This window comes from Aspergillus alliaceus, assembly GCF_009176365.1.
Source record: "Aspergillus alliaceus strain CBS 536.65 unplaced genomic scaffold BDW43scaffold_27, whole genome shotgun sequence".
Lineage (NCBI taxonomy): Eukaryota > Fungi > Ascomycota > Eurotiomycetes > Eurotiales > Aspergillaceae > Aspergillus > Aspergillus alliaceus.
In genome coordinates, this window is record NW_022474710.1 from 21,861 (window position 1) to 49,822 (window position 27,962).

At 46.4% G+C, this 27,962-nt stretch overlaps 7 protein-coding genes across 7 annotated transcripts; 2 read left to right on the forward strand and 5 right to left on the reverse strand.

The window, feature by feature from the left end:
- Window positions 1–397: 397 nt before the first annotated feature.
- On the reverse strand, window positions 398–3,545 carry BDW43DRAFT_105278 (putative kinesin family protein (KipA)). Its single transcript, XM_032037825.1, has 2 exons — window positions 2,591–3,545; window positions 398–2,534 (listed from the first exon to the last, which is right to left on the reverse strand). Exons 1-2 carry the CDS (start codon window positions 3,366–3,368, stop codon window positions 460–462), a joined length of 2,853 nt encoding a protein of 950 aa, XP_031899356.1. The 5' UTR covers window positions 3,369–3,545; the 3' UTR covers window positions 398–459.
- A 1,995-nt stretch (window positions 3,546–5,540) lies between these two features.
- Window positions 5,541–7,407, reverse strand: kin28 (TFIIH complex serine/threonine-protein kinase subunit KIN28). The gene is made up of 2 exons (XM_032037826.1): window positions 7,003–7,407; window positions 5,541–6,927 (listed from the first exon to the last, which is right to left on the reverse strand). The coding sequence occupies exons 1-2, from the start codon at window positions 7,199–7,201 to the stop codon at window positions 5,909–5,911; spliced, it is 1,218 nt and encodes a 405-aa protein (XP_031899357.1). The 5' UTR covers window positions 7,202–7,407; the 3' UTR covers window positions 5,541–5,908.
- An 81-nt stretch (window positions 7,408–7,488) lies between these two features.
- BDW43DRAFT_105322 (mitochondrial 37S ribosomal protein mS41) lies at window positions 7,489–8,565 on the forward strand. Its single transcript, XM_032037827.1, has one exon. It carries the CDS (start codon window positions 7,708–7,710, stop codon window positions 8,443–8,445), a length of 738 nt encoding a protein of 245 aa, XP_031899358.1. The 5' UTR covers window positions 7,489–7,707; the 3' UTR covers window positions 8,446–8,565.
- A 384-nt stretch (window positions 8,566–8,949) lies between these two features.
- On the reverse strand, window positions 8,950–13,838 carry BDW43DRAFT_300881 (serine/threonine protein kinase chk2; the record flags this gene model as incomplete). The annotated part of the gene is made up of 11 exons (XM_032044965.1): window positions 8,950–9,021; window positions 9,074–10,132; window positions 10,188–10,385; window positions 10,444–10,660; window position 11,194; window positions 11,596–12,219; window positions 12,272–12,273; window positions 12,379–12,509; window positions 12,562–13,154; window positions 13,211–13,739; window positions 13,797–13,838. The coding sequence occupies 11 exons, from the start codon at window positions 13,836–13,838 to the stop codon at window positions 8,950–8,952; spliced, it is 3,468 nt and encodes a 1,155-aa protein (XP_031899359.1).
- Window positions 13,839–14,592: 754 nt separating this feature from the next.
- stt4 (1-phosphatidylinositol 4-kinase STT4) lies at window positions 14,593–21,422 on the forward strand. Its single transcript, XM_032042216.1, has 11 exons — window positions 14,593–14,857; window positions 14,910–15,093; window positions 15,153–17,864; window positions 17,913–18,021; window positions 18,077–18,202; window positions 18,257–18,617; window positions 18,673–19,044; window positions 19,106–19,361; window positions 19,437–19,640; window positions 19,699–19,986; window positions 20,035–21,422. The coding sequence occupies exons 1-11, from the start codon at window positions 14,850–14,852 to the stop codon at window positions 21,292–21,294; spliced, it is 5,880 nt and encodes a 1,959-aa protein (XP_031899360.1). The 5' UTR covers window positions 14,593–14,849; the 3' UTR covers window positions 21,295–21,422.
- Window positions 21,423–22,969: 1,547 nt separating this feature from the next.
- Window positions 22,970–24,441, reverse strand: BDW43DRAFT_105434 (uncharacterized protein). The gene has a single exon (XM_032037828.1). The coding sequence runs from the start codon at window positions 24,059–24,061 to the stop codon at window positions 23,225–23,227; it is 837 nt and encodes a 278-aa protein (XP_031899361.1). The 5' UTR covers window positions 24,062–24,441; the 3' UTR covers window positions 22,970–23,224.
- An 898-nt stretch (window positions 24,442–25,339) lies between these two features.
- Window positions 25,340–27,513, reverse strand: BDW43DRAFT_320041 (putative YT521-B-like splicing factor; the record flags this gene model as incomplete). The annotated part of the gene is made up of 3 exons (XM_032049008.1): window positions 25,340–25,919; window positions 26,007–27,316; window positions 27,390–27,513. 3 exons carry the CDS (start codon window positions 27,511–27,513, stop codon window positions 25,410–25,412), a joined length of 1,944 nt encoding a protein of 647 aa, XP_031899362.1. The 3' UTR covers window positions 25,340–25,409.
- Window positions 27,514–27,962: the final 449 nt, after the last annotated feature.

Consider the following 27,962-nt stretch of genomic DNA (forward strand, 5'->3'; position numbering starts at 1 on the left):
AAATAACATAGCAATGTATTGTATATAGTTGCTTGTGCAGTCGCGGTGTTCAAGAACAAGAGCCAGGAGATGATCATAGGTCGCCCACGCAGAGAGCTTGTGCGTGAAGTACGAAGAAAGCTGGGACTGACACTACATGCTGGTAGGTAAATCTCTTTTAATGTGCCTGAGCTTTTCTAATGGTGGAAAATGCGAAACAATTGGATGTATTGGCCGATTCATTCCAACTCATACTAATAATATACTCCAAAGGGAAAAACCAACCAACAGAAATAGCAGCCTGGGTATCTGAGAAAACCGAAGCAAAAGGGACAAACTTAGGGATAAAAATATAGAGCCTAGGAGGCGGATAATGAAAAGAAAAGAGGATTATTAACGAAGGCGATTATTTCAAGGCCATGGTTCCATTATAGCATCCCAGGAACATAAAACAACGCAAGATAAACAAAGCGAGACCTCTTACCCCGATTGGAGGTCTTGAGCAATGTTGTCTGGATTTACACTCCCTGGGTTTAAGCCCTGCACAGCTGTCGTAGGTCCAGAAGGCAGTCGACTCTCAATAGCGACACGGACACTTCCATGAGAACCTTTGATTAAGTGGCCACTATCAACCCTGTCCTGGATCATTTCATCGAGCATTCGCGACATTTCGTCATCTGTGCTTTTTCTCCCATCCACCTCGTTCTCCTTATGAGATAAAAGGATGCTGGCTACCGAGTTGCTAGCTGGCGAGTCGTCCTCATCGGGATTAGTACTTCTACGCTCGCTTTTCTCCTTTTGATCTATAGGGCATGCATCGGCAGTGAGATGTGCAAGGTCCCGATGTCGAGCCGCAGAGCGGAGCGCAGCGAGCATTCGATCCTTATCATCCAACTGTTGACGGAGTTCGTTGATTTCCATGTCCTTTTCGCGAAGCAAAGCAGCTATATCTGAGCCCTCGGAAGTTGCGCTTCCAGTTTTAACGCCTATTGACATTCGGGAATGGCTCGACCGCCGGGCTTGTAGTAAACGTCTCTCTAAGGTGGAAATATACCGGTTTTTGTCACTCAGGTCGGCCTGGAGGGCTGAGATTTGCCTCTGAGCACTTGCATTCCCGTCTGCAAATTCGCCCATAATATCCTCCTCCTCATCATTCCCAAGTGATCCACTCGAGAAAGGCGAAGGATCGTTGCTATTGACGGAGAGGAATGATACAGGTCGGACAGAAGAGGCACCATATGCGCCCAAGGTTGATTGACTAACCGAAGAGCGCAAAGATCGAGCCACCGATTCGGCAGCAGACATTCTAGATAGCCGGCCAAGAGCAGACATTGCTCCCTGAGTGTTCACACCAGTAGACTTGGAACAAAGGATAAGTCGATTGAGATGTTCTATGCGTTCTTTAAGAGCAGTTCGAGCCAGTTGCATTTCCAGCATTTGTTCTTCGTGACGTGCATGCGCCTCTTTTTCTAGCTGCTGCTCTTCTAATTTCAACTCTTTCTCAGCTTGGGCTTTTGTTTGACTCTCGAGCTGGCCGCGAAGAGCCTGGATTTCCATCCGGTAGCGTTCCAGAAGAACACGGCTGCCTGCGTCACCACCACCACTACCGAACGCTTCTTCCGCCCGTTTGGCGTGGCTGACGATATTATTCTTAGCTCGAGCAGCAAACTTCAAAGTATTGAGCGTTTCACCGGAGTGGGAATTTCCTGTTACGCCAAGATGGACGGTGCAAAGAATGCTGACTAGTGAGTTCCCTGACAAAGCTGGTTGTAACAACCTTGTGAGTTTACTGTCACGATAAGGCAGATGCCTGCCCTCGCGATCAGTTGGGTTACCAGCCTTGTCTTTAGTCTCCGAAAGCCTAGAGATGATAGTCCCAAGGGTAAGTAGGCTTTTATTTATGTGGGCACCTTCTGTTCGGCGCTCTTTGTCATCTGCTGCGCGTTCTGATCCAGCCAAGTCTATCAAGCTGAGCGTGGATACTCTGACACCTCCAGGGGCCATGCCCGATCGCCTATCTTGAGTGGCACCTGAGGGCACTCGTTCTCTACTCTCGACAACAATTTGAACAACTGCATGACTTCGGGAACTGCGCGCATTGAACTGCGTGCTACCAGTTCGTCTTGCATGATCACCCCTCGCAATTACACGAAGAAGTTGCGTCGGGCTCTGCACGATCTCTTCTTTCAGGGGACTCGCATACACGCCTCGCTTGCTGTCTTCACGCAACTTTATCTCTTCCTGCTGGAGAGACGCACCACCAGCGGAAGCTGAAAGAAGGTCATGAATCTTCTCGTTATAGATTTCAAGGTAGCTAACGCGAAGCAAGAATTCTCGATGGGGTGTCTCCCTAATAAAAGAAAAAATGTCGGTTATCGCTAATGGTATCACCCCTGGAGAGGTAGCAGTTCCCTGCATTGAGAAGGTTTTACCGGTACCGGTCATGCCGTACGCAAAGACGGTACCATGATAACCCTCCATTACCCTCCTCACGAGACGTTTTGCCGCGGCGTCGTAAACTTTAGCATTATGTTCATGGGGAGAGAAGACGTTATCTAACACAAAGGAGTAAGTATTCTTATCCATAATTCGATCGTGGGATTATTGTTACCATAATAATAATCTCCTCCTTCTTTTCCATTAAAAGTGATGAGACTTCGACGTGCATCCATTGTCCATTCGCCGTTGTTTTTTGAAGTATCAGTTGTGTGCACATCAGGACGTGCTCGAACGCTCACTATGACATTTCCTTTGGCCTCCTTAGGCCTTGAGTGCGGTTTGGATGTACCTGCTAGATCATCTGCATCCTCGAAAGTGGTCGCGCTTGTTGAGTATGACCCTTGAGCGGAAGAGCTCCTGCTTTGCGATGGAGAGGCCTCAGGCTCACGGGTGTCTGTGCCCGCAATTGTTCTAATATCACCAGAACCATTCAACAAAGATGGTGTCTCTGAACTCCGGTAGCTGCTGGTGGTCCCCACGCTGAACCTGGAGCTCCTTTTGACCTTCATACTGCCAGAGGAATGAAGGCTTTGAATCCCCGAGAATGACGATGCAGTAGAAGGACGGCTGCCTGTTTTCGGTGGTTGGGGAAAAGCCGCAATACTTATAGTTCTGCGCAGTGACTTATCGGGACTGCTTGGAGTACGGCCAGCTGAGATCGACCTGGAGGGATTCATGTTGGAAGCAGAGTTGGATAGTGCAGTCTTACCAAGTGATGGTCTCGGGCTGGGAGATGCACGCGTTTTGGAAGACATTTGAAATGGGGAAGGCGCCCTCACATGGTCAGGTGAGATTGGTAAACTCTTTCTTGATTTCGGAGCTGTGAGCGGGGGGAAGGATCCTGTCGAAGGGTTCGCGGAAGGCCGCGATGGCTGGGGCAACGTAGACATGAAAGCGTGAAGAATTCCGCACAGGCACCTCGAACACCGCTATAATTGAGCTTGGTTGAATGCGAACGCCTGTAGATGTGTATGATGGGTGTAAGTGAGGTATGCGGCGGCCATACGCGAAGTATGGCTTTAGTAGTTGAATGTCAAAATAGGATATCTCTGTAAAACGAAAAGCTGTGGTCAGTGTCTGCCAACGGGGTATCGCCATCTTAGGGGAAGACGAAGTCAAGAAGCCCAACTTAGATGCCGGCTAAGTATAGATGGATGTACCTGAGGTGAATCCCAAGGAGCATTGTCTTGGCGGTCCCCGCGCACGAGCGGTTCTTCATCTCATGCTATACATAATATACCGCGAAAAGACACATGTATGTATGATATATGGGGAAACAATGAACGAAAATCTAAGCCCAAGGCTTTTGAAGGTAAATACTTACTGAACGTTGATTCTTGTGAAGCCGTCGTTGGTGTCGCTCGTTGTGACGGCGGAAATATCCGCAACCCAAACGACAGATGACCACGGTCCAGATGTTCGATTTCCACAGATTATTTGAAACTGCTATTGTTGCCGCCGTTCCACTCTCCCTTTCAGTCGGGCGTGTACTAACAAGAGACGTTGATAGTAATTCGACGGTAGCTCTGATGTAGGAAGCAAGTAGGAGATCGCTCGACGACTGGACAGGAGCGCCGTGTTAGCACCGACCGACCCAGGATCGCAAGGAGTTGGTTTAGGAAGGATTCAGTGTGTACTTGTTGGTCCTTCAGTCGCGTCTGAGCGGGACGGAGGGCAGGCGGCCCCTGTTGAAGGGGCAAGTAAAAGTGGTTCCCTCGAGTCTTTTTTTCCAACTTCCGTTTTCTATCTCCCCCGCCCCCAAGGAGTTGAAGGGATGAGGACTTGGAAGAAATGAGGACGGTGAACGAGATAAGTAAATGTTTGAATGTTTGTCCTTGGTGTATGTGATCAATATGGTTTTGATAATATGATAATCGTTTAGAAAGTTGACACCCCACAGACAGTTGAGATTTGCTTGCCTGAAAGGCTGTAATACCTCCGGTTGTTATACCTACCTAGTACCGAGTAATTATGTTGCTGTCTTTTGATAGGTAGGTATTCGGTAGTACAGATAGTAGTACTTACCTAAGTCTAGGAGGTTATCGTCGTCCGATCACAGGTTCTGATCATGCATGTTTCACATATCTATAATACTAGGCTTTTCTGCACTCCTATTTTGGAAGGATTGTTCAAGGGCCAGAACAATCCCTCTCCCTCTAGAAGTCCAACTCGTAACAACTCACGAAAATCTCACAAATGGTTCTATGTCTTACTTTGTTCAACAGTGAACCAGAACTTTTCCAGACAAAATTTGTCCAGGTGGCTACTAAGAGCAAACACAGATTAAACATTCGGCTTGTTTTGCATCTATAGATTACAGTACTTACATACTGGTCTTGCGTAACAAATTAATAAAATTAAGATTATGATGATGCGCCTGCCCCAACTCTGAGAGACAAGCAACCGTGGGCTAGGACACTTAGTGCAAGGAAGCGGGAAAAAGGGGACCAATCAACGTGTAAAATACCTCTTAACTTTAAGAGCTCAGGGAGACACACCTGCGGCATCCAAGAAACTTTAGCACTAAAGGTAGTTTAGTGGTCTGGCTTTCAAGGATACACATACTCTGCACAAATATATCCATGGAATGACCCTAATTACCCATATATTAGCAGAGTGGACGCAGCTTACATTGCAACCAGTAAATAGAAAACAATTTTTAACTGTAGCCCACTCATGTTGGGGTTGAAAGTTCCTAAACACGCCTTACGGAGGATTTACCCCGGCAGGGGGATGGACAAAAGGCTAGATCTCCACTGACAGCAAGGCTCACTGAGCCTAGGCTAGAGCTAGACTAAGGAGTCGAGTCGCAGCTGCCTGATATGGACTAGTATATATCAGCATTGCACTGAGAAATTGTCATTTATTCCAAATCCCTACAGTAATGTCAACACCATTTCATGGCGCTATCCACCAGTTGATACCAAATAAGCTTGAATCTGCTGATATAAGAAAATCTGCAATTTGAGGAACATGACTTACTCTTACAAATTTTTAACATTCCAAGATGTGACAGGAGGCAACCAACACTTGGAATGGGTTACAACATCGCGGAAAAGTTACTGAAGCTGCGTCCTTTACCCCATTATTATACAGTGTAATATAGGAGCAAATCACCAAGGATGGCCACAGAATAACTTCAATTATTCGGTGAAAGTGAACTGTTAGACGAAAAAAACCCTAAACTAAAAAAAATAGGGGGACACATTGCGACGCGTAACAGAAGGCAGATGCAGACTTAAAACACTTAGATAGCCTAAGCATCGCTATATTACATACCAGGCATACTCTAGGCTAACGGTTTGTGCAGCTACCTACCCTAATAGAGCAGCATTTGTATATCACTTGGTGTATCTTTAGAATGACCGAGACGTCTGTTTCGCGTTGGGTCCGTTGACGAGCGCTTGTCGCTAGTCATGAACAAAGCATGTTACTGCCTCGTGTTAAAATCCAATTGTCGGGCAGCGTTCTTAAAGGTATTATCGTCAATATCTCCGCCCCTTCTCGTCAAGTCATTACCCATTTTTTGGACCCCATCCAATTTTCTGGGAAGATTCTCCTTCTCTGTCGGTTTAGGCTCAGTAAACCACCAGTTGTGTTGTAAAACTTGACATGCCGTACTCCGTTTTCTCGGATCCAACGTACACATCGACATAAGCAAATCCGCGCCGACAAGACCAGCAGTCGGAAACTGCCTTAAAAAGAATTCTCGACCCTGTATTGGAATGATATGGTTCTTATCAGCGGGAATATAATTCGGCAACCTAGAGACTCCTGGCCAATTGTCTTCAGTGGGCGTGCCAAATGCTTCACAGACCTTGGAGATCTGATCAAGATCAGAGCTCCCTGCGACAAATGGCACTCGCAAAAGCAGCTCCGCAAAAACCATGCCCATGGACCAAATATCCACAGCTCCCGAGTACTGTCGTGCCCCATAAAGTAATTCGGGTGGTCGATACCAGCGGGTGATAACCTGGTGTGTCATGTTCAAATAAGGGTCAGCGAATGATCTAGCTAGACCAAAATCTGCTAGTTTCACTTCCCCATCGGTAGCAATAAGAAGATTGTTTGGCTTTATATCTCGATGAAGAATATAATTTTCGTGGCAGAACCAGACGCCTCTAGCAAGCATCCCCATCCATGCCTTAACATCAGCTGCACCGTAGTGAACATTCCCATCTTTAATGAGCATCTCAAGGTCGCCACGCGGTAGATACTCCAAAACCAAGTTAAGATTTTGGTCCTTAGAGGAAAAGACATCATGGAGCGCTATGATGTTCGGATGTGACAATTCTTGTAAGTATTTGACTTCTCGAATTGCGTCCATCGAAAGCCCGTCTCTGTATTCAGCATTGACTTTGATCTTCTTGATTGCCACAAAGGACGAAGGATCAGTTCGAAGATGACCAAGATAAACGACAGCGTAGGTTCCTTCTCCCAGTTTCTTGTCTGTGAATTTGCTTATGAGTGTCATGACATACTTGAGAGAGGAGAATCATGTACAAAGATGGTGATATAGCTTACCTTTGATATACTTATGCCGCACATCATCGTTTAATTGTTCGGTTAGTTCACGATCCGTGCTGTGCGTGATAAGAGGTGAAGGTGCGTTGTCTTGGAGGTTGATCGAGCTCTGAGTAGCTGCACATCGTGGTTTAACTGCAATGTCCAAGGCTGAAGTTGCGGCTGGTGATGGCTGGGGAGGCAAAGGTGAGACAGCCATAACTTGAAGTTGATTCCGGCTATACGCTGAGATTATATGTTCGGAAAGAGAGCGCTAAAGTGGTACACAATGGTGCATGACAAGTTATACACTAATGATGACATTCCCTGTGCGCTATATTAAGTATAAATCGAATCCAATTGTCTTGAATAAAAGAGTCAGTAATTAGTGCTCCATCTTTTATCCCCTGCTCCCATACATCAACATACGCTTCTTGATAACATTTTTCCTACAGAAGAGGTAGACAGGGTAAGAAGCATTATGGGTCTCGGAGTTTTATTGATCCTGAAATTACCGCCGTCACCGAAATTTCTCAAACACCGGAAAGCCACCACCAATAGCAATGAGTTCAACCAGGATAGCCAACTTTTTGCCACTCTTGATTTAGCAAAGTCATCTGGTTTCCCTTGGCCCTCCGTTTCCTAACTCTTTCTATCGCTTTCTGTTGTCCTGCCTGTAGCGATCTTGGCACCGCCGACCATCGAAAAACAGCGACGCGACTGACTATGGCGATGCGCAACTCGTCCCTCTTGTCTTTGCGATTCGTTAGACCTCTGATTATCGGCAAACAATGTGTGCGATGCTTTCATAAACATGCGGCTACACCTTCTGTGCCTTCACCGACACCATTTGTCCCCGATGTCCCTACATTTCTTACGTTGATCGGCCGTGGCATGTCTAAGCATGCGAGTAAGCTGCCTTCGTGGGAGAAACTGTTCACCCTTAGTTCCACTGAGCTGCGGGATCTGGGTATCGAGCCGCCCCGCCAACGACGTTACCTACTTCGAAAAAGGGAGAAGTTTAGGAATGGAGATTTTGGCCCTGGTGGTGACCTGGAACATGTAGTCGATGGTACAGCGCAGTTACGAGTTGTTGAAGTCCCATTGGTCCCTAAAGATTCAAGAAAAGGCGTTCAAGCCTCAGATTCCTCAAAATCGTCGGCGACTTTGTCTCCGGGGATGCGGAAAGTGATTGTCAATCTGCCACCGGATGCTCCAGAATATACGCATGATCCATCGAAACCGCTGAAAAAGTTCGCGCACATGAAGATTCATCGTGGCTCCATGCTTAGGGGTCCGTTCCTACAGCCAATCAAAGGCACAGATAACTGTGCAGCTCTAATAAAAGTCCAGGAGGGCATGTGGGAGGACAAGTTGGGACACAAGGTCGATGGTGGTGAAAGGAGACGTGCTGAGGTTAGGGCCAAGAAGAGGAGCGAAGAAAGGCGCAAAGGAACAGCATGAAGCAAGATGTGAACGATGGTAGATAACTGCATTGCCATTGCCTTATCTGTATAATAGTTTTATGTGCTCGTGTTTGAATATCAACATCATTTACTGTTTAGGAGCTGCATACCACGGAAGTGTACAGGTCCCTGGCACTGCAAGATCCAGATATATCGATACGTGTCGTAGAGATGTCTTCTACTTGCTAATTTTTGTTCCTATTGTGGGATTAAAGTGATATGGTGGGATAACAGGACTGGAAGCCAGTCCCAACGATAAAAAATAAAGGATACTTTACAGTAAAAAGGCCAGAAATAGATCGCTGATGGCTTGATACGGGAGGAGAGTAAGAGCTCATAGTGCGAAAGTGCCAGATGCTCTTCAAGTCTCTAACCTGCTCGGTTCTTCCCTCTAAGCACCGTTCAGGCTATTGCCGAACCCCCCTTCTCTAGAGCTATAAAGCTCGAGAATGAGATGGCGGACATTGTACGCTGGAGAAATAGAGGACGAAAAGTAAATGTACTATGCCTTGGCAACGGGCTCGCGCTTCTCGAACTGTATGACCGATTTTCCTAAGGGCTTGGAAAACAGTGACTGAAAGGCCGTTAGTTACAAGCTCTATACGTTGCATGCTAGCGTAGCTTACTGAGTAGTCTGTCTCCGGAATACTATTAACACCCGGGAGGTTGCGAAACTTGAACAATCTTACTAGAGCCGCAGTTATCGCACCGAGCTGGACATAAGCGAATTGTTCGCCAATGCATCTATGCCGTCCGGCGCCGAATGGAAGATATGGGCTGTTAGTACCTTTGGTGACCAAGCCGTAGCCATAGTCAACCTTCTCTTCATCTTCAGCATTGGTAGCGATAGTTTCATCCCATCGATGGGGGTCCCATTTAAGTGGATTAGGGAAATGTTCTTCTGATCTTGCAGTAACACCTGGGGATGAGAGGACATTGTGTGAAGTCGGGATCACGTAAGGGGTGCCTTCTACTGGCATTGGATTCTTGACAGCCCGGATGATGGAGTGAATTGGTGCATGTATGCGAAGAGTTTCTTTGATGACCTTTGCATGCAGATCTAATTTTTGCAAGCTCTCATAAGTGAGCGGAGACTCGTCACGTCCGAGAATGCGGAGTTGTTCTTGATAGAGTTCCTCCGTTACTTCAGGGGAAGCTGCAAGATGCAGGACGATCCAAGCCGCAGTAGATGACGAAGAGTGCTGGCCAGCCATGAGTAGAGCAATCATCATATGGGCAATTTCCTCGTCGGGGACTGGTTTTCCATCTTTGTACGCGCAGGACATAAGGTTCCAGACCATGTCTTCTGAATCTTTTTTGCTGCCAGTCTTACGGCGTTCCTTTATAATTTCCATATATGTTTCAGTCATCTTTTTCTGGGCGGCATCACGCTTGCGGTTATGGGGAAGGGGCGCCCAAGGTAACATGAAATTAATGGGGGCGAAACCCATGTCGAGATCATGATATAGTTCAGCGAAGGTGGAATCAAATCTACTCCGGACTTCCTTCCCTTGAAGGGAACGCGAAGCGGTGTAGATAGTAATCTCGGCAATTGTTTTGCAGACGTCGAAGATACCCTTGGAGCCTTGAAATGCCGAGGAGTTTTGTACAAAACCTTCCACTTCGCTTGTAATCAAGCGAACATATGAGCGAAGTGCATCGGATGTAAGACCATATTTCACAAACTGTATGTGTCAACTAGCTAGAATAAGTATCACAATTCTTGTGATTCTTACTTACCTTCTTCTGCTCCATGAGCTTAGCATTGGGGCAATCGTACACCACATGGCGCCCAAACACAGGTGTCGTAAGCGGCGAATAAACCTCTTCGGCGCAGACATCTCGGAGCTTGCCATTCAGAATAAAGTCATTGCCCTTGGTGCCTAGGTAAACAGTTGTCTTCTTGCCGAGGAGGACGAACGTAAAAATATCGCCATACTGTAATAGTAAACGTGATGTTAGCGAGAACCAAGAATCACCCCGTGGGCCAGCGTACCTTTGCGCGGCAATTAAAGAAGAACGAGTACGGATCCATGCCATAGCTGACGGTACTACCAATAAAAGGAAACCAGTGGAAGACCACAGGGGGTTCTTTGGGGTTTTTGAAGAGAAGTTGTCGCAAGACGTTGAGAATCACAGAGATGACAAGCAGGGATACTAATCCCATGCTAGCGAGCACCCATGATGAGAAATCAGAGCAGCGCTCGCAGACGCTGTTGAGAGTAACAGCGAGAAGGCCCATAGTTGCGGAACAGCGGGGGGTGCCAGGTGGAAGAAATGGGAGGCAATGGCATGAAAATAAAGAGTCTCTAGATAGAGGCACCCTCCTAGGCCTCTTACAAGAAATTGAGTAGAGGTGTGACACCCGTGACTCTTCTCTCTTGGGTACTGGAATCAATGATCAAAACGCGAGAGATCGGTTGAGTAGGTGGAAGAAGAAGAAAATGTACCTTTTTCCTTTAGGAGTGCTAGTCTCAGGTGGCCTCGACCCGCCCACCGATTTTCTTCGGTCCAACCATGAACTAAGACTACGACGGAGTTATCAGGACTAACTAATAGTAAGGCACTACCGACCGCCCCGTGCATGTGGAACAGTTCCACAGTGGAAAATGAGAATCCTGGCGACTGGCGAATGGTAACAGACCGGATTTCTCACCACACCGCCACCTCAATCGTTCTACATTAATTGCCCAGCAGTAGTAGTACCTAAGTTTGAGATTTATAGCCTAATACATTCGTAGTTTACTCTAAAATTGTGTTGAAGGTACCTTTAGATTAGCCTAGCAACACTTCTTTCTCTCTATCATCTTATGTTAGTAGCATGAGGTGCGAGAAAACCCACCTTTGGGTTATGTCAAGGCATCGATTGAACTAATAGTATTGCGATCGATACTGAGTCTTAGTTGAATACTAAACGAAAGACAGTCAGCCGGTGATACACAACTAGCCCTCATATAGCTGATGGTAAGTATGGGATGGCACTGGCTCGCAGATCCAACCAGATACACTTCTTAACACCTTTTAACTGCTAATTCTCACCATCGCTTCTTCAGCGCCAGCTCTCTACAGCAGAATTCTAATACCAGTAACCCAATGCTATCTACAAAGAGCCTCAAAGAGCAGCTAACAATCCTTCATTTGTACTGACTCGTGCGGTCTTCTTCAAACAACACTGGATCCCCACGCTCTCCAAGGTTGACAAAATCATTAGGAGCACTGTTTTCGTCAGGCGACGTTTCGCATTCCTGGACAACTTTGGCAGGCCGGTTGTACACGCGCTTCCCGGCGCTGTTTTTGTGAAAAACTTTCACCGGGGCACCGCCTCCCTCCACGTGCTCACTGAAATGGACATTATTGACACTGCTAAGGAGGGTCCGTTCGCGTACTATTTTTCGCTTCGAGAAGTCCAGTTTTCCCAAAGCCCCGGTCAACCCATCTGTGCTGTCAGAAACACTAGGGTATTTCCCAGTAAGCCATGGATGTTCTAGACATTCGTCTACTGTAATTCTCTTGGTGACATCAACCGTGAGCATCTTGTCTATGAGGTCCAGAGCCGGATCGCCCACAGAATCCCAGTAGGGTGATGGATAATCAAACCGACCCATTTTGATCTGTTGCGCTAAAGTGTACGGGTTCTCGGGTGTATAGAGCTCATCGGAGAAAGGCGGAAATCCACAGAGACATATATAGAGAACAACACCAAGGGACCAGATATCCACAGCTTTTGTGTATCTGCGGCGGCGGGAGTCTTGTAATATCTCTGGTGCCACATCTACAGAGTAAGTATAAACAGTATCCGTGACAGTATTACTAGAGCAACTTACAGCTTGGAGTCCCACATCTAAGGGTAAGGAATATTAGCCAATGTCCCTGTATCAAAAAAAACTAAAGAGAAGAAGGATAAAAGGGAAGGACGGGAGTTGCAGCATACAATGTTGTTGTGAATGAGTCCTCACCAATAATCTTGGCAAGACCGAAATCGCCAAGTTTCACAGTCAGCTTCTTGTCTGCAACAAGGATATTCTCGGGTTTTATGTCCCGATGGACGATACCACGATCATGCTATATCTCAAGTTAGCTGCTGTTACTGTACAACGGAAATCTTTGTCACTACCAGATACTTTAATCCTTCAAAAAGCTGAACGAATATATGGCGTGTTTCAGTCTCGGAAAACTTCTGCATACTAACAATTAGGTTGAAGAGTTCGCCTTCCGGAGCAAGTTCCAGAACGAGATACACGCCACCACTTTCGTCGAAGGTGTCTTTGAGACATAGTAAATTTGGGTGGCTAACACCCATTAAAAGACCTATCTCTTGTTGCAAAGCGTCCGCCTGGGATTTTTGAGAATCGCCGGAGCGTTTTTCAAACACCTTAACGGCGTATTTTGTTCCTGTAGACCGGCCCGCACAGAGATAGACAGTTGCAAAGTGACCTTTCCCTAATTGTTGAAGGAGTTTGTATTGTTGGCGGAACCCGCTTGTATCCCTTGTGCGAGGGTATCGGAAAACAAAACGCGCCTCATCTAAGATAGTAACTTCATCACCATCTTCAAGTTCGCGGTGCTTGTTCCGCCCAACTATTGCATCATTAATAAACGTGCCATTGCTGGACAAATCCTCCAGAATCGCAAAAAACCCTCCTTTTCTATTTTCTGAAAAAATCAAAAAGTGTCGATTAGACACGGTGGGGGCGTTAACAACCAAGTCTGAATATATTGACGTTAGTGTTGCACGTTACGGTATACCTCGCATTGCTACTTACCGCATTCTGGGTGGCGGCCAATTAGATAACCGCCGGGGGGCTGGCTCTTCGCTTGCTTGCTTCCGGAGGATTTGTCTTGTCGTTGAGGCCCCTTTCCGGATTTGCCCTTGGACTTCACATCCGTGTGATCTCCGCAGCTATCCCGTTTTCTCAGAACAAGTGGCTTCCGAACCTTTTCATCAAGCGGGATAAGGTAGCCCCAAACCCCTTCAGCAGTCTCGTCTTCAACTTCATCGGCAAATGCTCTGGGCGGATATACGAATTGTGACAGAGCCTGCGTATCACCAGGAGGAGACGAACATGTTTGGAGAGTATCTGAATTGAGTGGCGTGTGGTGGCGTATCTGGCTAGAGTTATCTGGTGAAGTCGTGACTTCTTTTCTAATGTCCGTCGCAGTTGAGTTTTGTTGGGTTAGAGGTGTAGGTAGGTATGACTGATTCACCGGAGTAGCTTGTGATTGGTCTTGCGCTGTGGTTCTCTGAGAGCGTCGCGGTTTCTTCAAATCTTGTGAATCATGGTCTGTGCTGACCTGTATGACAATCAGGATATCAGTAAAATGGGTTGGACTAGTTGAAGAAACACCCACCCTGCTGCGTTTAAGGGAGCTCTTTTCATTTTGCGGAGCCATTCCTTTCTAATGCCTTGTCGCCGTTTCAAGATTGGGAAATATCGAATCCGTCATACAGCAGCAAGCGATGATGGCTACTTTGGGCGTTTGATAGATGCAAAGTGATGGGATGCGGGCAATATGGCTTGGTTTCTTTACTGGAGTAGTAACGCAACCTCTGATATCTGATGTAATCAGAGGGTGGGAAGGCGGAAGAGAGGGGGTGGAGAGAGAATGAGAGAGAGAGAGAGAGAGAGAGTGTGTGTGTGTGTGTTGAGGCAAGGGAATCGAGAAATTTGGAGACAATACTAATTTAGGTGGAGGTAGGAGATGGACAATGACAGAAAAAAGAGTAGAAAAAGAAACACAGACGATGTAGGTCCGGTAACGCGTATTCATATTTCAGCTCTGTATGTTTGTACCTCAAAAAATTATTTAATCTGACGCCAAGGAGTAGCGCCTTCTCAATACCGTCTTGCCTACTCACTGAGATCCTAATACTTACTACACGTATAGAATATGGAGCTCATTTGAAGACGTAGGCTAAACCTTACCTACCTATCCAGTAAGAAGGAACAGTTGTAGCTCTATAATTCAACGGAGCATGTACCTGACTATTTTAGAGGCTACATGAGACGATTAGTTCGGTTGTACGGAGTACCTCCTATGTACATCAACAAGAATACTCAACCGGGGCAGTTCTTCAGGTGGCTTCACTCAAATATTCGCCGAAAAATCTGATTTTCTAATCCACATGGTTTTACTTCGTGTAGTTCTTGAACAAGTGTTTGTCTTTTCATGTATCTTTTTCTGTCTGTGCTTGATCTTAAACACCCGAGAACCTAGGTCGTAATTTAATTAGCCAGGAGTAAGTTCGGTCTCCCACGTGGATCCGGGGAACACGTACTACATAATAATATCTAATTATGTAGCTCCAAACCGCTCAGGGGCGTCTCGGACATCTTCCTTTCGTCTCTCTCAAGATCGAGGAGACCAGAAAAAATACCTTATTCCCTCACGATAATCATCAGAATGGATGAGTGAGCCGCAGATTCACATCTCGGAAAATCAATTGTGCTGATTGGAATACAGGTTCTCCGCAAATATCAGATCCTCCGCGTTGGAGAAACTTGCAACGTTAGCAGTGAAAGCACCAGAGAGTGACGAAAAATCGGATATTGCGCGTCTCTTGCGACAATCTCAGTATTCGACGTCTCATCCAAACGATTTAGATGGCGTCTTGCGAAATCAGGCGCCGACGTCACGGATACCTATGGTCTGTCATCAATGCGCGTGTTTTATATATAACCAAAGAAGATAGTCTGACTTCTTTAGGGTATTCGAGAACTAGACGTACTAATCGCATTATGCAAAGCTGCTTCTTCTTCTTCTTTAGGCAACCCCGAGTATGCCTCTAGGTTGGTTTCTCAACTATCTCGGTATCTTCCTGAGGCTCACAGTCAGGTTTTCCGTCCTTCACCTTTTCTATATCTCATAAAACCTTCTCCTTGGGAGGCACTTACATCTAATATTACCTTGGCTCTCTTGTCATTGGGCTCTGAATCTCGCTATCCCTTGCTGCGAGAGACAGTTCTCAATGCTGTCGACAAGTACCTGGAGAATTGCACCAAAGCTGTTCAAGCTGTGGCGCCTTTCACGCATCATGATGCTAGAACAGATAATCATTGCGCCGTGCATGAAGCCATCGGCGTACTATCAATTACTACCTCCATGATTGGTTTCCTGGAGGCGTCCACTAGGTTTGCTTCTTTCTGGACAGCCACCGAGAAGTTAAGGATAATCGAAGATATATGGTCAATTCTGTCCGAGGAATTCTTAATTGCTATCGAGACAGCGTCCTCTACAGTACGTAATGCACATACATTGGAGAACGTACTTCGGGATTGGAGGAGATACACTCGGCACTATGCGGCCGATGGACGGCCTTTAGGAGTTATGCTGCTGCAGGAAGCGTTCATGCGTTTTGTTAAAGCATGTACGGCATCACTCATTGGGGCACCTGATCTATCCGAGGATGAACTACTAGGTGACTATATGAACGGAGTTGGCATCGCTAGGAGCCATGATGCAGATGAAGTATCTCTTATCAATCGTACGGCAGAAATCATCGATGATCAGATCAAGCTTTTGGAGGACGGTTCTGATTATCTGCAGCTTGGCTCACCTTGGCAGCAACGACTTACTTTCTCAGTTAAGGCGTCCGCCTTTATTGGGTATCTACATTGCGTGTTGAGTGGAAAAGCAAATAGCGAAGACTTACTTTCTTGGTTGGAGAGCACCCTGATGGATCCAAACCAAATGTCATGCCTCGAGCTAGCAACGGCAACTTTGAAAAGCGTCGCAATAGTCGCAAGAATGTCACTAAATAGCGCTTCTTCTGGAAGTCGCTCTCTCTTGCGTTTCATTGTCGAAGGAGCCGTTCCTGCTGGGCCCACAGCCTCAGTTGCTGCGAAATGCCTTGCTCAAGTTCTTGGCGTTTTATCTCAAGATGCTGTTATCACAACTTTGTACTCGCTGGGAAATGTCCTAAGTCCCGGCTCGGGCACAGAACAGGCATATAATGGGCAGTTGATAGGAGACACTTCTGGACATGTTAATGCTTTTGCTGGTTTCTCAAAAGCAAAGCAAGGCAGTGAGGTATCCCTTTCCGTCATGGGTGAGGAAGACTGTGTACATTACAGAACCGTTGTCCACGCCATCGTGACGATTGCCACCCACTCCAATGATGAGAAAATAAGTGCTCTAGCACAATCAATGCTGCTACAGAAGATCGGAAAACTGAGTGCTGCCGTTGATGCTTATATCATCAAGGAAACCGCTGCATTGTCCCTGAGCACTGGTCAAGGTGAATTCCAACTTCTCCTCAAATTCTATGGCCGCGCCTATTGGGATGGCATCACCAAGGGATATAGCAACGTTGCTAATGCGGTTGAGAGCGCGATGGCGTACCTCTCCGTTACGCTGCAAAGAAACACCCCACTTTATAGGGCATATTTGATTCATTTGCTGGAAAGTATCGTAAATAAGGGCGATGCTACTGATTTTGAAAATGAGCGGCAAAAAGATATCTCCTTAGCCCCCGATTATCTCACCCCCCTTTTGCAACCACTAGCATTACTTGTCTCCTGTGGAGGGGTCAAGGGAGAATACGTGGATATCGCAGATTATGATCAGGACATATCTACTCTCTTTCGTGATGCCTGGTTCAACATTGCTATTCATGGGATATCCCTTACATCGACTGTTGGTCGAACCCATATGAAGGAACTACGTTTGCTGGCGAAGTATTCGCCACCTCTTGTTTTTGAAGATCGTATGGAGGTGCTTGAAAGTGATGTGGAACTCAATACAATACTAAGACGCGGTATGGGACCACAGCGTCTCGTGGAACAGAAGAGAACCTTGATCATGGAACTTCCCAGTCGGGAATCCGAGATCAAGCGCTTGAATTATCCAAAAGCAGTTTTCCTTAATGCAGCGTTGCTAGTCGAAAGCCTCCGTGCATCAGCTGGAGACTGCACTAAAGTACTCAGTTACTTCCGGGACCCAGCCTTAACCACTACCGAAATGGCCAATTGCATGACTACGGTTGCAGAGAAAGTGGTGGACACTTATGTCTCGTTGACGCTATCTGGCAGACGCGAAGACTTTTCAGTCCCATTCTTGTCGAAGGAACTGGCCGGTTTCTTTGTGGCTTGCTGCCATAGAGTAGAAAGGGTGCAAAATGTTGCTGTGCTTTGCGCTAACAAGATTATAGAAGATTGTCCGTCGTCTCTATGCGAAAAGGACTCACTCTTTGCTCTCCTTGAACTCTTGACAGTTATGTGGCAATCGTGCCTTGAGGAAGAGCTTGATGAATTTGAGTGGAAACCCACATTCACGTCACCTACAGGGATCGTCAAGGTTCACCTACCTGACAATTATCATTTTAGAAGAAAGACTCTGGATGTGTTCCTTGAACGAGCCCGGGTGTGGGTCACGGCGGTGATGGATATCGCTCCCCTTGATATCAAGGGTCTTCTCCAGGTATATCCCTATTCTATTCCCTGGACCACATTCCTTACCGTAAGCCAGACATATTTATCTGCGTCCGAAGACAGCAATGGATTCGCCAATATCTCAATGGGCCGGTCGTTTGCACTTGAGATGGGATCACTCATTTCCAAACGCGATCAACGGCTGGGTAAGCTCAGCAATGCCGCACACGGATTCGTCTCTAACGCGCCTATTTCAATTAGGGTCAATTGAACAATACGGCGCTAACAAGGTCGATGTAGCGTCTGACTTCATGGCTCAGTACACCACACGCCAAAGATACCGGTATCCAGATGCATACCTATCCAAGATTTTAGGATCGGGAAATAGTCCGTTATATTTCTCCGTTGAAAGCGTCTATTGAGCTAACCAAATAACAACAGGTCACAAGATCGATGCTTCTACCCAGCTGGAGTCCGATGGGGATGCAGAGAATAGGCTGTCTGATCTGCATGAACAGATGAAGTTAGGGTGCGAAATACCATTTGTGGAGGTCAGGGATGGACTCCGGAGGGCTGCTGCTCTTTTGTGCAGCGGTGGTAACCACCACCCTTCAATTCCTCGTTACCTGGTCTCTTTACCCTTTGATATCTTCTCGACGGAGTCGATAAACCTTGGAATCTCTCTATGGCTGGGGGCGATCCACGAGAACCCAGCCGTGGAGTCCAAGATCCTAGTCGAGGTAATTGAGGCTTGGGAGAAGACAATCATGCGCAAGCAAGGCATGTTCGACCCATCTTTCGAGTGAGTGCTCTATGGTTATGCCTGATATCATTATGATTGACCTGTTCCAAATCAGTTACATTGATCCATTATACGCCAAGATCGAACTCCTGCCAACCGATAAGGCACTCATGCTACAAAAGCAACAAAAAGCTCACAAGATTCTTTCACCACACTTGCATGTTCTCCAGTTTTTTGAGAGCCACTTCAGCGCCATTCAGCTAGGGAACCTACAAGATCAACAGTTGTTCCATCGCCTCATGGACAAGACTACTGCGGGCCTCATGCAAACCAGTGGGCATCCCCTATCCCGCGAGCTTCATTTCCGTATCATTTTGTTTGGTCTTAAAGTACTTAAGCATTTCGGCTCTGCGGACCTGGCCGCTTCGTGGAAGCTGAAAGATCAACTACTATCAGCCGCCCTGAGTTGGTTTAGACATCCGCCTAGGTATGTTGCAGTTCAGTTCCATGCTGCTGAAGCTAATAGTTTCTGACATATGCATCTGCAGATGGTCTTTCGGAGGCAATCGATTGCAAATAAAAGCTGAAGATAAAGTCCTCAGTGACGTCGTGTCTGCTTTATTTAACGTCTCTAGCATTGCATGTCACACGTTGGGCCCGTATAAGTCATTGCAGGCTAAGCAGGATCTGCTTCATGCCCTTCTTGAGAATGAGCGGTCGCGTCTTAGGGTTTGGCTGTATCCTTTGGATCAAGATCGTAAACACTACATGCACCAGGCTTCCGGAAGCAGGAATTTTACGGAGGTTCGTTGATTTTAATTTGCAGCGCCTAACCCCTTATTCATTTTCCTCCGAGTGTGATCCTAACTTTTACCCCAGGAAGCTGTGTCTTTATTACGGCTTGCTTGGGCTGAGCATCCAGGGTTAGCCATTCAACTTGGTGCTCGTTTCCCTTCCGTGAAGTTGAAAAACGATATCCGCTGGTTATTACTCAACTTCCCGGAAAAGATTGTTGATGAACCCAGTAGCCTTGAAATCATGCTAGGTGCTACTCTCCCTGCAGATGTCTCATTCCAATTGAAGGTAGGCTTATTCATGCACAATCGACCGTTCTATTTCATTCTAGGTCTGACCTAAGTAGTATCTGCTATACTGGGCACCCGTAAATCCCACCGAAGCTCTGACTTACTTTCTACCCGCGTATGGGAATCACCCGTTCATCCTTCAATACGCGATGAAAGCGTTGGAAAGTCATCCTATCGATGTTCGTTTCTATTTTGTTCCACAGTTGGTTCAGGCTCTACGATATGATGCACTGGGCTATGTAGAGCGTTATATCATGGAAACAGCCAAGCAGTCTCAATTATTTGCACATCAAGTGATTTGGAATATGAAAGCTAATTCGTACAAAGACGAGGACTCTCAAGTTGTGAGTAAGGTGGCCCTAATCTGAAACAATTTTACTAACATGCGTAAGCCGGATCCGCTCAAACCGACCTTGGACAGATTTATGGACTCTTTGATTGCCAGCTTCACACACGATGAACGCGACTTCTACGAAAGGGAGTTTTCCTTTTTCAATGACATTACTGGTATTTCAGGGAAGCTCCGGCCGTATATCAAAAAAAGTAAACCCGAGAAGAAAGAAAAGATTGAGGAAGAGCTTCGCAAAATCAAGGTGGAAGTTGGTGTTTACCTTCCTAGCAACCCCGATGGTGCTGTTGTCGGTATCGATCGCAAGTCAGGCAAACCCCTTCAAAGCCACGCAAAAGCACCATATATGGCGACTTTCAGAATCCAAAAGACAAGGTCACGGCTTGAAGCAGAAGGTGCTACAGGTTCTTCAGAAAAGCACGTCTTAGCTCAGAACGAAGTAATAAATTCGGACCCTCAGCACGAGAGCTATGAAGTTTGGCAGTCGGCAATTTTCAAAGTTGGAGACGATTGCCGCCAAGATATGTTGGCTTTGCAGATGATTGCTGCTTTTCGAAGCATCTTTGGTAGCGTTGGGCTCGATGTTTGGGTATTCCCTTACCGAGTAACTTCGACAGCTCCAGGGTGTGGTGTTATTGATGTCCTCCCAAATTCAATTTCTCGTGACATGCTAGGCCGCGAAGCAGTGAACGGGCTTTATGACTATTTTGTTTCCAAGTATGGTGGAGAAGATTCGATTAACTTCCAGGAAGCACGCACCAATTTTGTCAAGAGCATGGCGGCCTATTCTGTTATATCATACCTACTACAGTTCAAGGATCGGCACAATGGGAACATTATGGTCGATGATGCTGGTCACATCATACACATTGACTTCGGATTTTGCTTCGACATTGCGCCTGGAGGCGTTCGCTTCGAGCGTGCACCTTTCAAGCTGACTTCTGAGATGGTTGCTGTGATGAGCGGCACTCAACATACACATGCTCATACCCCTGGGGGTGGTTCTTATACCCCTACAAGCACTCAACCATATCGATGGTTCGAATCCTTGGTTGTCAAGGCGTTCCTTGCATCTCGCCCGTACAGTGCTAAATTAGCCCACATTGTCTCCTTGATGCTCGATAGTGGCCTTCCCTGTTTCAAACCCGACACTTTAAAGAATTTCCGTGATCGATTTGTCTTGGAGAAGAGCGAGAGAGACGCAGCCGAGTATATGCGAGAGCTTGTCCGCAAATCTTACATGAGTGTCTCAACCAAGGGCTATGATCAATTCCAGCTATTGACAAATGGCATCCCTTACTAGACCTAACAGAATACCAAATCCTTGGTAATTATCCTGCCCCTATGATTGATTTGTTCAAATGCCACCTTTGAGGGAGAAAGAGGGGAGCAGTGCGCGGTAGCTCTATCTAATAAATTATTTGTGTGCTATTTTTGATATTGATTTACAACAATCCTCAAACTGCCATGTCGCTCGCGCGATGTTTCAGTCGATTAATCCCCAGAATCCTATTATATATAGTAAATTAAAGTCCCTGCCTCTTAAAACAAGCAGCCGGGGAACCGAAATTTCCTCACTTAGGTATGACTGCTACTCAATATCCATCTGACTCTCTCGATTTATCGCTTTGTCTAGTTGTCTAGGGGATGTTGATTGTATAATCTATAGATGTAAACTATTCTAAAAAGCAACCCATCAGCTCTCCGCACCCCATTGTGAGCCATAGGTTAATAACGTTAACAAATATTAGAAAATGGTCTCCCTGGAAAGGCTAGTCCTGCTATTCATTATATGTATGTACTTTGGAGTTTCGCATTAAGTATAGCATTTAGCCCATTTGATAAACATTCTTGCCCTGTTTAATCAAATCAACTAATGATGCATTCCTGGGGAGGAGTAGTCGGGGTCCATATTCCTACATAAAACAGTTCGGATTAGTGGTCTCAACTTTAGATAAAAAGATGAGCTAATTACTCCAAGAGTGGCCCGTTCGGCCCTAAACAACAAATATGAGTTCAGCAATGTACAACCTCGCGATCAAATGCTCGCAACCTTTGATTGATTAGGATTGTATATTGGTCTTAAGATTTCCTCTCAGCCAGTGGCGATAATTAATACACCTGACTGTCTGTGGGTCTGCTTTGTTTGTTTCATTACGCACCATATCTGTGCACATGTCTGCAGAGTGCGTTGTCTTAACTTCAATACTACCTCCGGAAATAGAATGGAAACAGCTTTATGGAGATTAGGTATAATGTATATGCCACGAGGCCCTTCCTCCACAATCTATGTATATTTTATATTTTTCAGGCCCCTTCTATCTAACACCACCTATCTCAAGAAACCATTAAATATAGAGAGAGACACATGAGGACTGCTTAGGGTGTCGATGACATACATCTGTACTATGATCTGATCTCAGTCTTCCACAGAGTATAAACAGCTTTATTACATCTACCATATAAAACGTTCAGCCTTTATGCCTTACATTCGCATGAAAATTTCGGATGAGACCATAATAATTGGTATGTACAAGACCAACAATCAGATGGAGATGGTGCTGCTTCATTCTGTTGAGCAATGACTCTGTCTTATGGGTTGGAAATAGACACGATAAAATAACAAGCAAAAACAAAAATAGGGTAGTGCGTAAAAGAAAAGAGACCAAAAAGCACACGACTTTGAAGTTATCCCGAACCCTTCGAAGCCAATTTTGTCCCATACCACTTAATACTGTTTCAGCAGTCTAGCAAAACTCATATCGCGAGATCAACGAACATATGGTCTGACCAGCAGCATCCTAATGGAAACGGAGAAATAACATTAGATGAATGAACAATATGATCATCAAGGTTGAACATAAGGTGAATTGATAGCATAAATAAGGCTAGGAATCTGCCCTCCATTTGGATCTTGCCTCCGCAAATAGTGCGAATGACAGAGATCTAAAAGATTCTGAAGTTTCTTTCGTTTCACAGACAAATCAGGGGTATATCGCGATGAGAGGTGGCCAGGTTACTGTAAAGTTAATCACGATGTGCCCTTCAAATTGCATCGTCTGAAATACCACCTCATCTGATCAGATACAGTAGTATCTCCCCTCTTCCTTCTTGTTTTGATTTTCTTCTCCTCGTGTGTCTCTTAAAAGCTACACAATCGTATGATCATAGGTGAGTCATAGGGAAAAGCAAGACAGAGATAAAGACGGCCTCAACAAATGAAACCATTAAGCTTAGTCCATAAAATCCCCACGAAGTATTTTCTCCTGAAAGAAATCCGGTTTATTCTGCCGAGGTTGCTTAGACATTTCCCGGGTTGGTTGCTCTATTGAAGCAATAGATGCTGCCCGCTGATGCTGCCCATGCTGGCCTGTGTTGGCTGCATGTTGGCTTTGAGGCGTATTTGGGGAGATGTTTCCAATCGATGGGGCACGCTCTGCCCGAGTCCGGAGAGCTTCAGACCAGTTGAAGCCTTCGCCTAATGGTCGCCAAAAAGCGTTAGAGTTATCGTTCTGAGGAAAATTTCTGTGTGTACTTGCAGCAATTGACCCAGTGGATCTACTGGCAGAAGCGCTGCTAGCTGGCGACGCACTTGAGCGTCCTCCAGCCACAGGTGACCTAGGAGAGGGATATCTACCATTGCCTGTGCTTCCTCCACGAACATCTCGCAAGGCTTGTGCACCAAATGAAACCCTTCGTGCGAATGGAGAGCTCGGTGTGACACTAGGAGGGCCATTTTCACTGTCTTCCATGACCGCGTCCTCGAGGCTTGCGGAGTTGGATCCCATGGAGCTGGATACGCTACTATGTCGTAAGTTTCTGGCCCCGAACGGAGAAGTCTGGGTCGGCGAGCCCGAGAGCCCTAGCGTAGTAATGGACAGCCTTCGCCCATGGTGCGACTGCGCGTTGGCTACGGCACTGGCCATTGGGCCCGTCGGGACGCTTGAAGTGGTCCCTTGATTCCCGGGCTTCGACAGATAATCAGCCAAGCCAAGACCCGACGCCAAGGAAGCTCGACGTTGTCGCGACGATGGAACAGAGATAGGAGAAGTCGAGCGGTTGTCTGACATTATATCAAAATAGGAGATGCTCAAGTGGATATACTCGGCAAATTTTATGGTATAGGACGGTCTTTATGACAGTGGCGTATCAAACTATGACTATAGGCTGATGGGCACGTTTGAGTCCTGAATGGGCAAGTAACACCCTTCCTGAGAGTATGAACAAGGAGAGGTGGCTAGGACAACTGGGATATCCAATATTGTTGAAGTTATCTGGTATGTGTCTCAAGGTAACGTAGGTAGTACGATATCAATCTCTGTTAGATAACTGGTAGAAAGAGGGAGGAACACAGAAAAGAGGAAAATGAAGATATAGTGCGCACAGAATTTCTGTTGGGAGGCTGTTAGTCAGTCAGGTGTGTCCCACAAACACACTTCGCATGAATATATTCACTGTCAATGGCAAGTATGATAGGGGAGGTGTTGACGATGGAGGAAGGCCTTTCGCCAAAGAGTGACAGGAGATGAGATGTTATTAATGATATAGACGATGGATTCAGGGAATTGAGGGGAAGGAGACAGGCTAGGAAAGGTAGGAGGATATCACAAAATATGATCGACTAGCTGCAGGGTGGGAAGCTCCTGGCGTTTTGGTTGTGTGTTTGGGGGAGAGTGGAAGAGGGGGAGAAAGCCTTCACTCATTCACAATGGTATGTTCTTGGCACAGAACTCACCGGTGTATGGATCTGAGAGGATGCTGGCACCTGGGGAAGGTGACCTCCCAAGGATACCCGGTACAGTGGAAAAAAACTACCTCATTAGAGGATCATTAGTTGAATAGTAGTAGTGAAAAGTCCAAGACCCGCTGGAGAGGGGAAAATAGAATCTGTTTCCTTCCACGCCGGGGTGGATAAGAAGAGTAGAAAAGAGAGAAGAGGCAAGAAGAAAGGAAGACATCAATGTACAGAGTATGTACAGTAAGGTAAGGTTTACCCCACATGTCTTCTTTCGACGGATTGACCGTGGGCCAGAACCGGTCTAGCCTCCTTGGGGTTGGATTAAAAACCCGGGGGCAAACTTGAAGGGTCGATGATTCATCTCTCTCGGATGGTGACCTCATTAAATATAAAGACCTTAAATTTTAAGGCAGCCAAGAATTCTTCAAGTACTAGCTACTAGTGAATATAAGCAATATCATATTACTATTACCTACCATTTAACTAGAGTCTTAGGTCCCAAAAACCTCATCTCCCCAGCTTTTGCTGTATGTAGTGTTTTAGTCGCCACTCCATCATCCCCCACTATTCCATGGGCGCTTAAATCCTATGCAAACTATACATAATATTATCCTGCTTAACCTTGTGGCTTTGAACATTGTCTCCTTGAGGATGCTTCTCCCTCTTGTTGCCCTTTTCTCTTATCCAGGGTAAGAAGTGTTGAATAGCTGCATAAGCCTCTCTCCAACAGCCGGCTCAATCTCCGTGCCATCTCGGGCGATTTTGATTTCTCGGTTTGCATTCCAAGGATTCCGCAACCCTCGCGTGCGATGAAAAGGAACTCGTTCAGTCGAGAGCCATTGAATCCGGAATGGTTTCCCAATAGATTGGAACCCTGACTCTGCTACCTCCTCTGCTACGTCTGCGACGCTCCTTTTGATTTTGCTTCTGCCCTCATCTTCCGAGGAGTCGGCTTCCCAGAATACCGTACCTCGGGCAAGATCATTGATGATGCGTCCCTTTGGGGCAGTGGATGTCGCTGGAGTTGGAGTCGAATCTAGATCTTCGGGCTCGGTTTGGGTGGGGCTAAGACGAGGCGGCATCTCCATATTTAAGCCGTCGCCTTCTTGAATTGGCGACACCATCCGAGCGTATCCATAATACTCGCCAGACTTATTTGCAGAGAAAAAAAGGTAGACATTATCCGCAGTCTGGTTTTCGTCAGTGCCAAGTTTCATGACATTGTCTTGCTTGAACTGCTTGTCCGCTTGCCCCTTTCAATTGATAGCAAGTCTTACCTGATAGGCCTGGTTCAGGTTGTTTTCATTATGTGCCTGCGTCGCCCAGGTTCCACTTTGCCGACTCAGTTCGAGGTCATCCATGGACAGGCTTTTGACGATAAAATATCTGTTGGGCACCCGGGAGTTCAAGTCCCTACTTTCGGCTATCCTTCGCACCGGCATATTTATGGTCTCCTCGTTCATAGTGTCGGCATCGTTCTCAGCTTGAAAGGAAGATACGACAGAGAGGCTCGATGAATCGGACTGGGGAGCAGGAGACATTGATCCTCGTCGCAGTCGACAGACAAGTCGTGCTCCGTGAAACCTGGAGTCGTGGAACCTTGACAGCGCTGCAAGGCAGGCCGCCTCAGTTTTGTAATTGACAAAGGCACAGTTGCTCTTCGATATGAGAAAAACGCTTTCAACATCTCTGGTGGCCTCCCGAGCGAAGTAGTCTTTTAGCTCATTAATGTCTGTCGCTGGAGGAAGATTACCAATCCATAAAGCATTACCAGATTGCTTTGGTTTCCTTGGGGGTCCTCGCGGCGTTGTGAGGGTTAAAAAATTGATTGGAAGTGCAGAGGGGTCTGCCAATCTATCGTTATCCCGAAAGAAAGGTGGACCACGAGCTGTTGATCCTGCCTCATAGCTTTTCTCCCTCGGCGTACCAAATGCCGAAGGTTGAGCTTGGGTAGATCTCATAGGAGTTGACCCATCCACAATTGTCATTGAGACATCATATTCCGAATCCAAGCTACGTGGCTTTGGCTCTTCTGGAAGAGTTGCTGACGTTCTTGCCAAATTATCTTTGGTATTGCGGGATAGGCCATGTGGCTGAAAGTGGATTGTTACATTCGCTTGAACTACACCCTGTTCACGAGATGCCGCATACGTGGGTGGAGTATAATAAGTCTGCCCATACCCGACCACTGGGACTCTTAGATGCGCAGGCGAGTTGTAGCCCAGCGGTGGGTATCCGGGATTGCTATGTTGAATGGGCAAATGTTGATGTTGATGTTGCAAATACGGCGAATAAGCTTGGGGAAACGGATTATTGAAAGGCATATTCATATTTGGTGCTGTCTCAGGATATACGGGCAACGAGTGCATTGGTGAATGTACAACTTCGTACCCAGAACTCGGAGGTATTATGTGCTGGGACATCGCACGCTGCCCAAAGACGATCGTTTGGGTTTGGTAGCCGGGTAACGTGGATCTCATGCCCAGCGTCGCTGAAGGCATCCCAGGCCCACTATGTCTTATATAAGTAGTTTGTTCGGGATAATGGTGTACAATTTGCGGGCGAGTATCCTGCAATAATTCAATAACTGGAAAGGCTGATTTTAGTATTGGAATCTCCCGTTTCCAAGTAGCTCGTGATCATGATAAGGGAGCCTTTACCTGTTTGTTGAGTTGCTGTTGCCGAGGGACAGGCTTTATTAGAGTTGTGAGATATGCTGCCCCCTGGTGCCGCGTTTGCTGATTCGGATTTGGCCGGGGCAGTATTTTCTATGGAGTTCGTCATGGCCGGATCGGACCAGAAAGCACGGTGAAAGAAAAAAGGTAGGCTCTTGACATAGTTAGTCAACTACTGTATGGTATACAATGTTAAGCCTTTAGAACAAGGGAAGCTATAGCTCATACCGTCCTGTTCCAAGGATTTATCCGCGCGCAGCGGTCCTATAACACCGTAGTGGTCCTTCACTTCAGCGTCTATGAACATGCGTCAGAAACTGCTAACGTGGCTTTCGAAACGGCCTTTGATGTGAAAATGTTGCCAATATAAGGGGGAGACCTGGCAGATGGTGATGAATGAAGGCTCAAAGAATTAAAAGAAACAGAAGAAAAGAAAAAAGAAGAGAAAGAGAAGCAGAGGAGAAGTAGGAAAAAGAATGGAGGATGAAATGTGTTAAGGACCAAAAGAAAAAGGGGGGAAGAAAAACGAAAACGAGAAAAGGCAAGGAGAGATTACAC